The sequence below is a fragment of the Aquarana catesbeiana genome, linkage group LG02 (assembly GCF_042186555.1).
Source record: "Aquarana catesbeiana isolate 2022-GZ linkage group LG02, ASM4218655v1, whole genome shotgun sequence".
Lineage (NCBI taxonomy): Eukaryota > Metazoa > Chordata > Amphibia > Anura > Ranidae > Aquarana > Aquarana catesbeiana.
Genome location: NC_133325.1, coordinates 502,935,921 through 502,951,350, shown reverse-complemented (window position 1 = coordinate 502,951,350; position 15,430 = coordinate 502,935,921). Strand labels below are relative to the sequence as shown.

General features: G+C 40.9%; 1 protein-coding gene across 7 annotated transcripts in view; it reads left to right on the top strand.

Annotated features, from left to right (window-relative positions):
* Positions 1 to 15,430, top strand: part of TRAF3IP3 (TRAF3 interacting protein 3) — a 140,574-nt gene that overhangs the window by 82,323 nt on the left and 42,821 nt on the right. For 6 of the 7 annotated variants that reach the window (XM_073615754.1, XM_073615755.1, XM_073615758.1 and 3 more), the window contains exons 6-7: positions 1,140 to 1,169; positions 11,953 to 12,048. In XM_073615754.1, coding sequence (XP_073471855.1) covers positions 1,140 to 1,169; positions 11,953 to 12,048 — 126 coding nt within the window. The remainder of the gene's footprint in view (positions 1 to 1,139; positions 1,170 to 11,952; positions 12,049 to 15,430) is intronic. The other variant, XM_073615760.1, reaches the window with a different exon arrangement.

The following is a 15,430-nucleotide window of genomic DNA, read 5'->3' as shown; positions in this document are numbered from 1 at the left end:
TGTATCCATTCAGGCAGGTTGTTGCACTCCATAGTTGAAGGTTCAATTTGTATCCAATCTGGCAGATCATTGCAGTCAGGGCCACTGATGAGGCAGTACAGCCAGCCCTCCTGTACTGGGCCCGGGCACCATACGTTTAAAAAGGGGGATCGTTCTCTGTGCTGGAAAGACTGGGCTCAGGTGATCTGACAGGAAGTGGGCGGAATCTCCCTACAGAGAGGGGAAATCACATGAACCTGTTGTGTCAATATAGAAAACAGTAGGTCCAACTTATTATTTAGAGCTTTGCATGACCCAAGGGGATCGTCTCCTAACGAAACACCTGGACCAACTTAAAATGCATTATTAAGAGCTCTGTATGACCTAAGGGGGTCGCCTCCGACGGTGAGCAGGTATTGCACCTGGTGGTGGAAGTGGTGACACGGATAATATAACCAAGTATTACACTTTGTCAACATCCATTATATACTGACTGTGATTTTGGACACTTTTATTTGTATTTTATGTTTGAAAGTAATAATATATGTATTTATCAATTTATTAATTCATTGATTGATTTATGCACATATCACTTTATGCACATTATATACAGAGCAAGCGCACCATTGTTGAAGAATTATATACGGTACTTCTATGCTTGAGATCATTTTTAATGATGCAGCTGCTCTGTGTTTACCTCATTAGTAATCATGTAGTCATATATCACTCTATCATCCTTTTAAAATTATTTAAACGTGCCAGATTTGATGCCAGAGATGAAGGGCCAATCCAAGTGGATGTGCCTGACTGCAAAATAAAGGTGGACATTATTCTCTATGGTTGAACCTAATCCAAGTGTGACCATTCACCTAAATGCTGTTTAGACCTAATTGTAGCCCAGCCCAACTTCACTATACAGTTTAAAATTTCATAAGGGGGGCACAGGAGTAGTGAGATCCAGGATGTAAGCTTTACAATGCACTTAAGTTAGGAATGCTCCACTGCATGGATGCGTAATATGTAAAGTAAAATTTGGTGGGAGAGCGCCTTGTTTTAACAAAGTATGCTAATATAAGAGTTACAAAATGAACTTGCTATACAATCTCTAAAAACAAATATTGAAAAAAAATTGCTTATGTGTACAAATTTTTGTTTTTTAGGAGTTGCAGCAGCTTTCTGATTACCTCATGGTAAGTTGAGACGCTATATCAGAGGTAGGCAACCCCCCGGCACTGGTGCCGTAAGCGGCACGCGAAGCCTCTTTTGCTGTCACCCAACTCCCTCCCCATCAGCAGAGCAGTGCAGGGAAGTGTCAGTGAGACACTAATGCATTCCAATTTCAGAATTCCCCACTCTACACCTACACTGAGGGAGAGGCACTGTGCCCCCACACATTGTAAAAGTGGTGTGACAGAAGAGCAGGGTAGTACAGTGGTGTGACAGAACAGCAGGGGGGTACAGTGGTGTGACAGAAGAGCAGGGGGGTACAGTGGTGTGACAGAAGAGCAGGGTAGTACAGTGGTGTGACAGAAGAGCAGGGGGGTACAGTGGTGTGACAGAAGAGCAGGGGGGTACAGTGGTGTGACAGAAGAGCAGGGGGGTACAGTGGTGTGACAGAAGAGCAGGGGGGTACAGTGGTGTGACAGAAGAGCAGGGGGGTACAGTGGTGTGACAGAAGAGCAGGGGGGTACAGTGGTGTGACAGAAGAGCAGGGGGGTACAGTGGTGTGACAGAAGAGCAGGGGGGTACAGTGGTGTGACAGAAGAGCAGGGGGGTACAGTGATCTGACGTGTGGAGTTGCAGGTATTGGGGCTGATCTGAGGTGTGAGAGTGCAGGATGTTAATTTCTCACTACTAAAGTAGATTACATTAGCATTTACTTTATAAAAAATCCTTTTTGTGATTGAGAGTGTGAAGTTGACATTTTTTTGTTATAAAATCATCGCGCTCAATTTCTTTGAAAACATTTTTTGGCACACTGTGCTCTATATGTTGCCATTTTGCTTGTACAATGTTCATTAATATTTGCTACATTTCCATCTGCAATTTCTGCAAACTCTCTTATGCATTTTAAGTAAGAAAAATCATAGACATGCATTTCTTTCTTATACCTTTTTACATCTGCTTAATGGTGCCCATTCTACTCTGTATCTATACAATAAACTCAGGATGAAGAGTTTCAGAAAGGTATAGATTGTATTCTTCTCTGAACATATTTATTTATGGAAGATAATTTCCGTAATTATGTTCATTGTTTGACTGGCAAAATATATTAGCCACCATCTGAGGGGTCTTCGTATAAGAACATTGGTGTTTAGTGGTATTTTCTCTGATAAGTTGACAGTTAATGAACTATAGTAGCAGTGCACACAACATCAATTAAAAGTTTCATAGGTGATACCATAACCGGTCCTCCAGTTGAAGAGGATTAATCTATCTTTAAAATTCTGCTTAAAGTAGGACTTAAGGCAAAACTTTTTTTGCATACGGTAAGGGAGGGTTATAACCTCCTTTTCAGGTTTATTTTTGCTATCTCTGTCCCATTGGGGAGATCTTTCTTCACTTCCTGTCCCATAATCAAATTAGAAAATGAGAGAAAATCCCTCTAGAGTGAGGAAATCCCTGGTTGTCCCAAGGGTCAAGTTACATGGTTAGTCTGGTTGAAAAAAAAGACAGAAAAAAGTCCATTTAGTTCAACCAATAAAAGGGGAAAAAAAAGAACATTTTACAATTCCATATACACAATCCTATACCCACAGTTGATCCAGAGAAAATCAAAAAAACCCAGCAAAGCATGATCCAATTTGCACAGCAAGGGAAAAAAAATTCCTTACTTATCCCCCAAGAGGCAATCAGATATTCCCTGGATCAACTTTACCTATAAATTAGGGCTGCAATTAACGATTATTTTCATAATTGATTAGTTGGCCGATTATTGTTTTGATTAATTGGTTAATAACCTTAAGTGTGGTGTATAATTTAGTTAATATGTCAAGTTTAAAAAAAAAGGCAATTTATTCTAAACTATCTCTATGCAGTGGTAAATGTAAATAACCAATTATATGGTTAGGGAGCAAAATATCTAATCCACTCTGAGAATAACAGACGGAAGGGATATACTGTATATACTATTAGAGGAGATCTACAGTATATACTATTAGAGGAGATCTACAGTATATACTATTAGAGGAGAGAGATGCTGTATATAATATTAGAGGAGAGATATACTGTATATACTATTAGAGGAGAGATATACAGTGGGGACGGAAAGTATTCAGTCCCCCTTAAATTTTTCACTCTTTGTTATATTGCAGCCATTTGCTAAAATCATTTAAGTTCATTTTTTCCTCGTTAATGTACACACAGCACCCCATATTGACAGAAAAACACAAAATTGTTGACATTTTTGCAGATTTATTAAAAAAGAAAAACTGAAATATCACATGGTCCTAAGTATTCAGACCCTTTGCTCAGTATTTAGTAGAAGCACCCTTTTGATCTAATACAGCCATGAGTCTTTTTGGGAAAGATGTAACAAGTTTTTCACACCTGGATTGGGGGATCCTCTGCCATTCCTCCTTGCAGATCCTCTCCAGTTCTGTCAGGTTGGATGGTAAACATTGGTGGACAGCCATTTTTAGGTCTCTCCAGAGATGCTCAATTGGGTTTAAGTCAGGGCTCTGGCTGGGCCATTCAAGAACAGTCACGGAGTTGTTGTGAAGCCACTCCTTTGTTATTTTAGCTGTGTCTGTCAGAAAATCTGACCATGTGTATGGGGCATAAGACTGGAATATGCCATTAAAGTTCATGTGTGGGAGGTGTCCCAATACTTTTGGTAATATAGTGTATATATAATCTTATTATTATAAAACCGTAAACAAGCCTTAAGAAAAAAAACATTCCTGGCCTCTCTAGATGCTTACTGTGAAGTCTTCAAAGATCACAGCTTTAATGACTTTAATGTCAGGGTTCCATCAGTTTCTAACAATTTACAGGTCCTTCACACCACAGCATTATTGTGTGTTGTAACATGCAATGTACTGTGCTGCGATGTGTTAACACACTTGAAGTGCTATCTTTTTTTTTTTTCCTGCTCACAATGTTGTTCTTAAGCCCTTTAGCATTGTGCAAGCCTTTGCAGTGCAACAAAATGTGCTACACAGCCCAGAAATGCACCGTGTCCTATTTGTTTTTAGTGCACACCAATACCAATACATCAGTGTGAACTGAAGCCATAGGACAGGAGTACTGTCCTTCAAACTTTAGTGGGGCAGGACTGTGGCCATTGGGAGAAGAAAGTGTCCTGGCATCAGTGGGAGCAAACAATGCCATATTGTTGGTATCAGTGGGAGGAATAGTGCCCCATCGTTGGATCCAGTGGGAGGAATAGTGCCCCATCATTGGTATCAGTGGGAGGAATAGTGCCCCATGAGTGGTGTCAGTGGGAGGAATAGTGCCCCATGATTGGTGTCAGTGGGAGGAATAGTGCCCCATCATTGGTATCAGTGGGAGGAATAGTGCCCCATGATTGGTGTCAGTGGGAGGAATAGTGCCCCGTTGTTGGTGTCAGTGGGAGGAATAGTGCCCCATTATTGGTGACAATGGGAGGAATAGTGCCCCGTTGTTGGTGTCAGTGGAAGGAATAGTGCCCCATCATTGGTGTCAGTGGGAGGAATAGTGCCCCATCATTGGGAGAAATAATGCCCCGTCATTGGTGTCAGTGGGAGGAATAGTGCCTCATCATTGATGTCAGTGGGTGGAATAGTGCCCCACCATTGGTGTCAGTGGGTGGAATAGTGCCCCACCATTGGTGTCAGTGGGAGGAATAGTGCCCCACCATTGGTGTCAGTGGGTGGAATAGTGCCCCACCATTGGTGTCAGTGGGTGGAATAGTGCCCCATCATTGGTGTCAGTGGGTGGAATAGTGCCCCATCATTGGTGTCAGTGGGTGGAATAGTGCCCCATCATTGGTGTCAGTGGGTGGAATAGTGCCCCATCATTGGTGTCAGTGGAAGGAATAGTGCCCCATCATTGGTGTCAGTGGAAGGAATAGTGCCCCATCATTGGTGTCAGTGGGAGGAATAGTGCCCCATCATTGGTGTCAGTGGGTGGAATAGTGCCCCATCTTTGGTGTCAGTGGGAGGAATAGTGCCTCATCATTGGTGTCAGTGGGAGGAATAGTGCCCCATCATTGGTGTCAGTGGGAGGAATAGTGCCCCATCATTGGTGTCAGTGGGAGGAATAGTGCCCCATCATTGGTGTCAGTGGGTGGAATAGTGCCCCATCATTGGTGTCAGTGGGTGGAATAGTGCCCCATCATTGGTGTCAGTGGGAGAAATAGTGCCCCATCATTGGTGTCAGTGGGTGGAATAGTGCCCCATCATTGGTGTCAGTGGGTGGAATAGTGCCCCATCATTGGTGTCAGTGGGAGAAATAGTGCCCCATCATTGGGAGAAATAATGCCCCGTCATTGGTGTCAGTGGGAGGAATAGTGCCCCATCATTGGTTTCAGTGGGAGAAATAGTGCCCCATCATTGGGAGAAATAATGCCCCGTCATTGGTGTCAGTGGGAGGAATAGTGCCCCATCATTGGTGTCAGTGGGTGGAATAGTGCCCCACTGTTGCTGGCACTGGGTAAAAAGTGCCCCAAGGGTTGGATAAAAGCAAACGAAGGGCCACAGTTTGGAGACCACTGCCATAGGACATACAGTAAGGCAAAATTGCCTTGTTCTTGTGTTGGTATTATGTTTGGCAATGCAGCCCAACACTGCTTTTGTGAAAAAAGCCCTTCTTAGAACCACCTGCCATGTGTTAGACTGGGAAGCTGCCAAGATTTGATCCATAGAAAATAAATGAGATTTCTAAGCCTCTGTTGTGAATATTGAAGATGAATTTCCCTAAACGTCTTTCAGGACAGTACCTGAGTGAGTGGCTCCTTCCTCTTGCCAACAGGAAACACACCTCCACACCCCCCCCACCCCCCCCTACTGCTGTAATTCAGGCACCCGATAAGGGGCCAGACGCCTAAATAGGGGTGGCTACAGCAGCCATGGATAGATTCATGCAATGCATGAATCTATCCATAGTACACAGAGGGGGTGGATGGAGAGAGGGGGCGGCGCCCGTGCGCCCTTAATGGACACATGTAACAATGCAATACAAACCATACCTGCAATTCAGTTTTAACATAAGTTTTCTACAAAATAAACAGATCAAACATACATGTACTATACATGTGCTACTTATATGAATAAGACCTTGGCATGAAAGTGCATTTCTCACCCTATGCCTACATTATGTAGACTACCATTGTGTTAATGCTTTCCAAATTTCATCTGGTAGGTATTGGTGCTTGTACTTACACTTGTATTACTACACTTTGTGGGCTTTCATTTTTCATATTGTGAAAATGTTTCAGTGGAGTTTATTTTCTTTGCAAAGTTTATGATCACTTACAAAGTGAATGTTTGTTTAGCTTATTGAATACATTAAAACGGGATTTGTTTTGAATCTAGTCCTATATGAGGGAAATTACCTCAGTAGTTCCCAGGATATATCATGTGGACTTTAAAAGGACCATAACTTTTTCATTTTGAGTGAACATGAAAAATGCCCCTTGATGTGAGAAGTTTAAAGTGTCATTAAAGTAAAAAGAGGAAAGATGGGGATATGGCGCTACCGTGTAGTGACGCAAATTATAATTAGTGTAAATTATGATAAAATTGGTGGGTAAACAACTAGTGCACACCTTATATAAATATACACACTCTACAGTGCAATTATGAAGTAAAACGTATATAAGTGCGTGAAACATAAAAAACGCTAGCTCACAAGATAGCTAAAACACAAAAAACGCTCTATCACAGCAAAACAATAAATCGCCACAGAGATGAAATTATATTGGAAAATATTTGAGTGTGTGATCAGTGTATGTACTAAGTCCAACTCGCTTTGCTCCTGGTGAGGTTAATTATAAATTAAGTACTAAACTTGTGCCAAAAATTGCGTGTGAGTATACAATTATATAATTAAAGCACTGATTAATCCATAGAAAGTATATTAAACAGTCCAAGCCGGGATACCAAGGGTGTCCTCCCAACGTGTGCAATCCAAAAAAATTAATAATAAAAGACCGGTGACTTCTGTGCTCATAAAAACTGGTGACTTCAGGTGCTCCCCCAATGTTTCCCCCTATCACCAGAAGTAGTCACCCCTGCAGGGGTAATAGGCATAGAGTGGGTAACTTAAGATGGGTGTCCCCTTGGATGTTCCGCCTTATGCTCCACTCCTCCACAGACTTACACCAGCAATCCGATTCAGACCTCCCAGCATCCGCTCCAGACCTGGACCCCTCTGTGTCTCAGCACCACCAAACAGTCCTCTCCTGTCAGAGCCTGGACTTGAAACCTTAGCTGTATCTGGCAATGACTCTGCTTACTGAGCCACCTGGAATGCTGGACTGTTCCCTGGACAATTGCTTATATGATCCTGCTGTGAGTCTTATTTCCCTTGAATCCCATCTTTCCTCTTTTTACTTTAATAGGTCCCTATGGGAACTAATTAGGGGGAGGCTGCAACCCTTTAATCTCCTTAGCGCGGACCTTTAATTTACTATACATAAAGTGTCATTAAACCCACATCATAAAAAAACGCTCAATAAATGGTGTATTCCATTCTGCTCATACTCACTCAGTCACTATAAGATTTGTTTTATATATTCTGCTAAAAACATGGTTGATCCTGCTGCTCTCTATCTCCACCTTCTGTTCATGTCCCAAATTCAGCTAAAATTTTGCAGCTGTGGTGGCAACTCTGCACATGCTCAGTTTTCAGTAAGTTTCTGTGCTGAGTATTTCCTCCCATCTGAGCAGCCCATGTGACTATAGAGTCATATAGGGCTGCAACTAACGATTATTTTCATAATCGATTAGTTATTGTTTCAATTAATTGGATAATAACCTTAAAAGTGTTGTGTATAATTTAGTTAATATGTAAAGTATCAAAAAAAGCCAATTTATTCTTTAAATATCTATATGCAGTGGTAAATATAAATAACCAACTATATGGTTAAGGAGCAAAATCTGTAATTCACTCCTATGCCCTGATGGAAAATGTGTGATAGGACTTTGTTGTCGGAAATTCCGATCGTGTGTGGGCTCCATCACACATTTTCCATAGGAATTTCCGACACACAAAGTTTGAAAGCAGGCTATAAAATTTTCCGACAACAAAATCCGTTGTCGGAAATTCTGATCCTGTGTACACAAATCCGACGCACAAAGTGCCACGCATGCTCAGAATAAATTAAGAGACGAAAGCTATTGGCTACTGCCAATTTTATAGTCCCGACGTACGTGTTTTACGTCACCGGATTTTCCGACAACTTTGTGTGACCGTGTGTATGCAAGACAAGTTTGAGCCAACATCCGTCGGAAAAAATCCTAGGATTTTGTTGTCTGAATGTCTGATCAATGTCCGACCGTGTGTACAGGGCATTAGAATAACAGACAAAAAAGATATACTGTATGTAATATTAGAGGTTGAATCTGGTAAATATCAGACTCAGATCAAATTTTTTATTTAAGGAAAAAAAAAAATTAAAGACTGTTTTGCTGATTTTCAGACAGAACTGCAGTATATTATATGCTGGCCATACAAAAACAATGTCTTCCTTAAAAAAAAATGTCATTTTAAGAACGTTCGTTTGATTTTATAATCGTTAGTGGGGTCAAATCAACGTTCTTTTCGACCACAGTGATGGCAGAAAAGAAAACTTCTTGGTCAAAGGAATTTTCAGACAGTGTATGTGGTTTTCGTTCACAAATTACATTCATTTTAAAACTGAATGTTAAAAGCAAATGGAATTTTCAAATTACATTCTTTCGTTCAGCGAATGTACAAAAATTTTTCTTATTAATATTCTCGTCCGAAAATTGATATGTGTATGGCCAGCATAAAGCTTGGTTTACACCTATGCAGTTTGCTTTTGATGCGTTTCTACACTGCATTTTTCATGCATGATTTTGCTGCGATTTGCGTTTTGCATTTTTTATGCTTTTTTTTTTTTTGCCAATTTGTTGTTGGGCATATTAAAAAATGCAAATTGCTGCAAAAACGCACTACATGATTTTCTGCAGCTTCTCCATTGAAGTCTATTGAACCCAAAAAAGCAACGTTTGGAATTGAAAAAGTCCTTGACCCTTTCCAAATATGCGGCAGCTGAAAAACGTATAGATGTGAACGTGTCCCATGGGAAACCATGTTAAATGAACTGTAGTGTGTTTCTGCAAAAAGCCCCAAAAAACGCATAGGTGTGAACCAGGCCTAAGACGTTTAGTCACAGCAGCATGCTCTTTTTTGTATCGCCTGTTATCATGGGGTTAAAAAAACTAACATTAGCCCTTTTATAGTACAAAAAGAACAGATAATCGCTACTATAAGGGGTTCATGTATACTACTGTAAAAGTAATTAATTTATTTAGATATATAATGTGTGTGTGTGTGTGTGTGTGTGTGTATATGTGTGTGTGTGTATATATATATATATATATATATATATATATATATATATATATATGAATAAATATAAATACACCCATTAGTAGGATATATGCCCATTATAACTAGGAGTCAGACATGAAGCTATATGAAGGGTGGAAGGTAGGGTTGCCACCTCATCCCTTTAAACCCGAACACATATGAAGTACACAGGTTCTGAGACCAATTTAATGCAGATAAGGCACCAAGTGAGTTTAATTACCACCTTAATCCGCCACAGAACCTGTGTAATTAATGTGTTTGGGTTTAAAGGGATGAGGTGGCAACCCTAATGGAAGGGAGATATTAATCTTTTATTTTAAAGTACCGTATTTGCCAGTGTATAAGACAACCCCCTAATTTTCCAGCTAAAACTTTGGTTTTGGGATATACTCGTGGTATAAGATGACCCCCTTCCGACTAGTCTGTCTAGTAGCTTCGGTAACATACTGAAACAGCAATAATAAGTCTGTGCAACTTGATCACCAGCTTTGTGAAGCAATGCTGCAGTGGTAAATACCTCATGTGCCCGGCAAAATCCAGTGTAGGGGGAGAACCAATGTGTGCAGTGCCAGAGGGAGGGTCAGGTGCTTCAAACCAAAGCTCTGGTGGTGGAAGGCGAGATGGCTGTGGAAGGAAGAGGAGCTGAGGGGTAGCCAGAACAGGCATGATTTTGTCCAAACGAAATGGTTTCAATCAGCGCATTCGGTAACATACTTTATACAGTATACCACGCTGAGCCAGTCACGGCGAGCAATGTATTCTATTAATGCATACAAAGCCTGCTCGGATTGGCTTTGAGAGTCAGAGAGGTGCAGTCTGATGATGTTACAACCTCTGCCAATCCGAGCAGGCTTTGTATTCATTAATAGAATACATTGCTCGCCGTGATTGGCTCAGTGCAGTATACTGTATGTAGTCTAAGCCATATACAGTATTATCGCACATCCAGCGGGCTGCATTTTAAACCGGCATATAAGACAACCCCTGATTTTTTTTTTTTTTTTTGGGTGGGGGGACATTTTTAAGTATAAAAAGTTGTCTTATATGCCGGAAAATACTGCATTACTAAAAGCTGACACTTTTTTTTTTTCATGGATATGACCATTTTAAATATAATACACAATACTGGTAAAAGCTTACTTTAAATGTAATTGTAATGCCTTTTTTTACCTCCAGTCTATCAGCCTCCACCTTCTCTGGGTTCAGATGCTGGTCTTCCCTGCACACAGTCTTCAAAGCAATTTTTTTTTAAACAAACATGTTTTACTTACCTGCTCTGTATAATGGTTTTGCACATAGCAGCCCTGATTCTCCTCTTCTGGCTCTTCCTGCCTTCAGAGTGCCCCAATAGCAAGCTCCAAAGTATAATATAAAGTGCCCATAGCAAGGTAAAAAAAAACTTCTGCCTTTAGAACCACTCACTTCCTGCCCAGGACTACATGTCCCATGAAGCATTGCTCCTCACACATTCACAAGTTCTCAGGCACTTACTGACATGTATGGATAGTGTACTGAGCTGTATGTGTGCTGCATTGTATTTCCTGATATGTAAACAAAAAAAAGCATTTTGTATGCTGGCTGATTAATCTATTATGCAAATAGTTGACAACTATTTTTTAGAATTGATTAGTTGTCGATTAATCGATTAGTTGTTTTGGCCCTAGAGTCATACATGTGGGCATATACACACTGGTAAATGACAGCCCACTCCCTCCTCCTCCATGCTCACTAACCAGCTAAACCCAATGGGGGTGGGATTTTACATGTAGATTAATGGTGGCTTCACCCCCCTCTTATTCTAAGACACAAGCTGGAGGGGTGTGACACAGCCTGTGACTGGCAGAAATCTGGCCACACCGTTATTTACACAAAATAATAAAGATTTGATAATATATAAATGCCAATTTAAAACCATTTATTTATTTTTACTCTTTTCCAAAGGCTGGTTTTTTTTTTGTTTTGTTTTTTTTGAACTTGTGACCAGTAGCAGAGGACTAGAAGCTCCCCCTGCATATGTTTCCCCGCAGACAGGCTGGGAAAGAGCTGAGTCATGTGACAGCTGTATATCGATTAGGAAAAGGGTACATCATATTTACTTGTTTTAGATGGATTCCAGGAAGTAAATGCTACATGAATCATCTGTCCTTATTCAAAATGGTCATGGCCAGAAATGCTAGTGGGGTGTTTTTCAAATGTATTTCTCAGCAAAATAAATCATGGAGACATGGATGGATGGGTTAGTTTGCTTTGAATATTAAAAATGAATTAAATAGCATTTCTGGTTTGTGGTGTTCAGTTACAGTGTAGTTCCGCTTTAACATTCACTTTGCTAAGTGAACAGTCCATATTTCTGGAGTAAATCAACCACAGTATGTCCACAAAATTATTTTGATTATTTAATGATTACTTATTGCTGCAATCGTCTGTTTACAGGAAGCACTTCATAGGGAGAGCAAACTGAAGAAGAAACTGTGTGTCTTGCAGGAGCTTCTCAATGTGCTTGTACAAGCCTCAGAGATGTCATGGAAGGTAAATGTACATATATATTCAGAAAATAACTATTTAGCAAAGAAAAATCACATTATGATGCTAATCTGTCATTTTACTGCTCTTATGTTGGATTTTTTTTTTTCATAAATGCAAATTGGGAATGAGTAAGTTGTGTATCCACAATCTTTAGTTGTGCAGCCTTAGTGTCCTGGTTAACATCAGGCTTCTGCTCTACAATTTCTCTGGGAGTTGGAAATTTCCTCATGGGCTTCTACTGGACTGACACATGGCATTGGGGCACTAAAGCTGCCTACAGTCAACTTTCAACTTTTATGCCTATGAAGGTAGAAAGTGCTGGTACTCCTTTCCAATCTATCCCATGCTTAGGTTGGTAAGGGTAATAGAGCTCTATAAACACACAAAACTTCCCCAGTTTAGCTTTATACATTTGGGTTCAGGCAGGAAAATGTCCATTTTAAGTCAGTAGTAAATATAGATAGATTGTAAATTTCCCAAACCTGCACTGTTGCACTGGCCAATATTAGGTCCATATAAGAATTAGGCCTTTTTTTTTTTTTGCCAAAACAGACACATTGCATTGAAAATTATTGAGCTGGCACATTTTGGCTGCTACTTTTTTGCGGGCAATTTATCGGGGAAATGGCTGGTGTTGGTGCTTCAGTCATCCTGATACCATAACAACCATGGTGCCAGGATGATTGAAGCACATATTTATATTATTACATTGTAATATAAAATGAAATGGTTCAACTCACCATAATACAGAATCAGTGGGAGCCTGAGTGTGTCACTTGCCACCGTTGCCTGCCACCAGATGTGGATTGTCACTTGCCACGTCACCTGCCACACGTTGCGGATTGTCACTTGCCACGTCACCTGCCACACGTTGCGGATTGTCACTTGCCACGTCACCTGCCACATGCTGTGGATTGTCACTTGCCATGTCACCTGCCACACATTGCGGATTGTCACCTGCCACATGTTGTGGATTGTCACTTGGCACGTTACCCATCACACGTTGTGGATTGTCACTTGCCTTGTCACCTGCCACACGTTGCGGATTGTCACTTGCCTTGTCACCTGCCACACGTTGCGGATTGTCACTTGCCACGTCACCTGCCACAGGTTGCGGATTGTCACTTGCCTGCCACCAGATGCAGATTGTCATTTGCCACGTCAGCTGCCACATCACCTGCCACACCTTGCGGATTGTCACTTGCCTGCTAAGGTGATGTTTTGCTTGTCTCTTGCTTTGTCCCACCCAGAGTCAGACGTAATCTCTCTACTGCCTGCACAGTCCTAGTTTCCTGGGAATACCTGTCCATCTGTGGTCAGCTTAACCAGTTCCGGACTGCTCACTACATATATACTGCGGCAGGGTGGCCCGGCTGCGCAAAATCATGTACAGGTACGTGATTTCATGCACACAGTTTTGGGCACGCGCGCCACTCCCCCTGTGGGTGGACACAGCGGGAGCCAATCACCTGGTCCGGTGGCCACGACCCTCTGATCGTTCACAGGAGAGACGGATCAGCCGTCTGTAAACAAGGTAAATGGCGGATCTGTCAGGAAGGAAAAGAGAGATCTAGCTAAGCTAGAATCATGGATCTCTTTTCCTTTAGTGAGACACTGCACCACACAGTTAGTAAGCACCTCCCTAAGGAACATTTAACCCTTTGATCGCCCCTGTTGTTAACCCCTTCCCTGCCAGTGTCATTTGTACAGTAATCGGTGCATTTTTATAGCACTGATCACTGTATTGGTGTCACTGGTTCCCAAAAAGTGTCACTCAGTGTCAGATTTGTCCGCCGCAATGTCGCAGTCCCCCTAAAAAAAAAACGCAGATCGCCACCATTACTAGTAAAAACAATTTTAAAAAAAGCCAATATACGCTTGTTTGGATTTTTTTTCGAAAAATATGTAGCAGAACTAAATTTATGAAGAAATTAGATTTTTTAAATTTTTTTATGTATTATAGCAGAAAGTAAAAAATATTGTTTTTTATTTAAAATTGTCGGCCTTTTTGGTTTATAGTGCAAAAAATAAGAAGCACAGAGGTGATCAAATACCACCAAAAGAAAGCTCTATTTGTGGGGGAAAAAAAGGAGGTCAATTTTATTTGGGTAAAGCATTGCACAACCGCACAATTGTCAGTTAAAGCAACGCAGTGCCGTATCGCAAAAAATGGCCTGGTCAGGAAGTGGGTAAAACCATCTGCCGTTGAAGTGGTTAAAACTGTTCATAGTCTCAATGACAGTTGCTGGTTTTGGAAAATTCCAGTTATGATCTTTTGTTTATAGATACCCACAGACACCACTGACCAGCAGTTTTCAGGAAAATTGACAGTTGAGGTGCCAAGAAAGCCTTGTCAAATGACTGTTTTCCCTGAGAAAAGTTGGCTCTTGGAGGTGTCAATCCACTGATCCTCTCCATGGGCATAAACATGAACTTTTGGATTCCTGCAAATGGCTTTGAATTTCAGGTATTTAACTCCTTCGTGCTAACAGTATGCATACATGCGGCCCCACTGACTGGGTTTTTTTTTCTGTGGGGCTGCATTTTTTTGCGTATCTGTTTGTGCTGGAAGCGCACCGCACAGCCCGCTCTCAGCACAGAGACCAGGGTCTTTCTGGGAGCCCCGGGTCACGTACTAACGATCAGGACCCAGAACTCCTGGTTCTGGTTCACCTGATCACTGAGATAGCCTCTGATTAGCTACCATAACGATCAGTCACTGTGAAGCCTGCCTCTGTGTTTTTTCTCTTTCTGTGAATGGAGAGGAAAGATACATTGTACCCCTCTCTCTTCTTGCAGATAGAGGAAAAAAACAACTGTGTAAAAAAAAAATTATAATAAAGAAAAATACCTGGATCAAGTTTTGGTCTAGGTCAGTGCTAGGGTTAGTGTTTGGGTCAAGTAAGGGTCAAAGGTCATGGTCAGTAGATTTTGGGCAGGAATTTTTTAAAAAAAAGCATTTTTAAATCAGTGTCAGTGTGTTTTTAGGTAAAAAAAACCAAAGCAAAACGCACACTATTGTTTCTGGGCTGAACTACGGGTACATACAACTAACATGTGTATGTAGTATTGCTGCGATTGTTCCGAGCAGGAGAATTTATTCTGGGTTGTTTTTTGGTGGTAGATTATGGTTTTAACAATAAATATACAGCTAATTTTAAAAAAATATTTTTTTTACTATTTTGGGGCAGTTATCCTTTGATAATAAAAAAAAAAAAATCAGGAGATATCCATTACGATTTACCACCAAATGAAAGCCCAATATGTCCTGAAAAAAAACAAGGTATAATCACCTGGATGCACAAACAATGTTGTTTATTTGACTGACTACTTTTTGTATGGGTACGACATGAGATAATAGTGATCCAGTCTGGCTTTTTTGGCT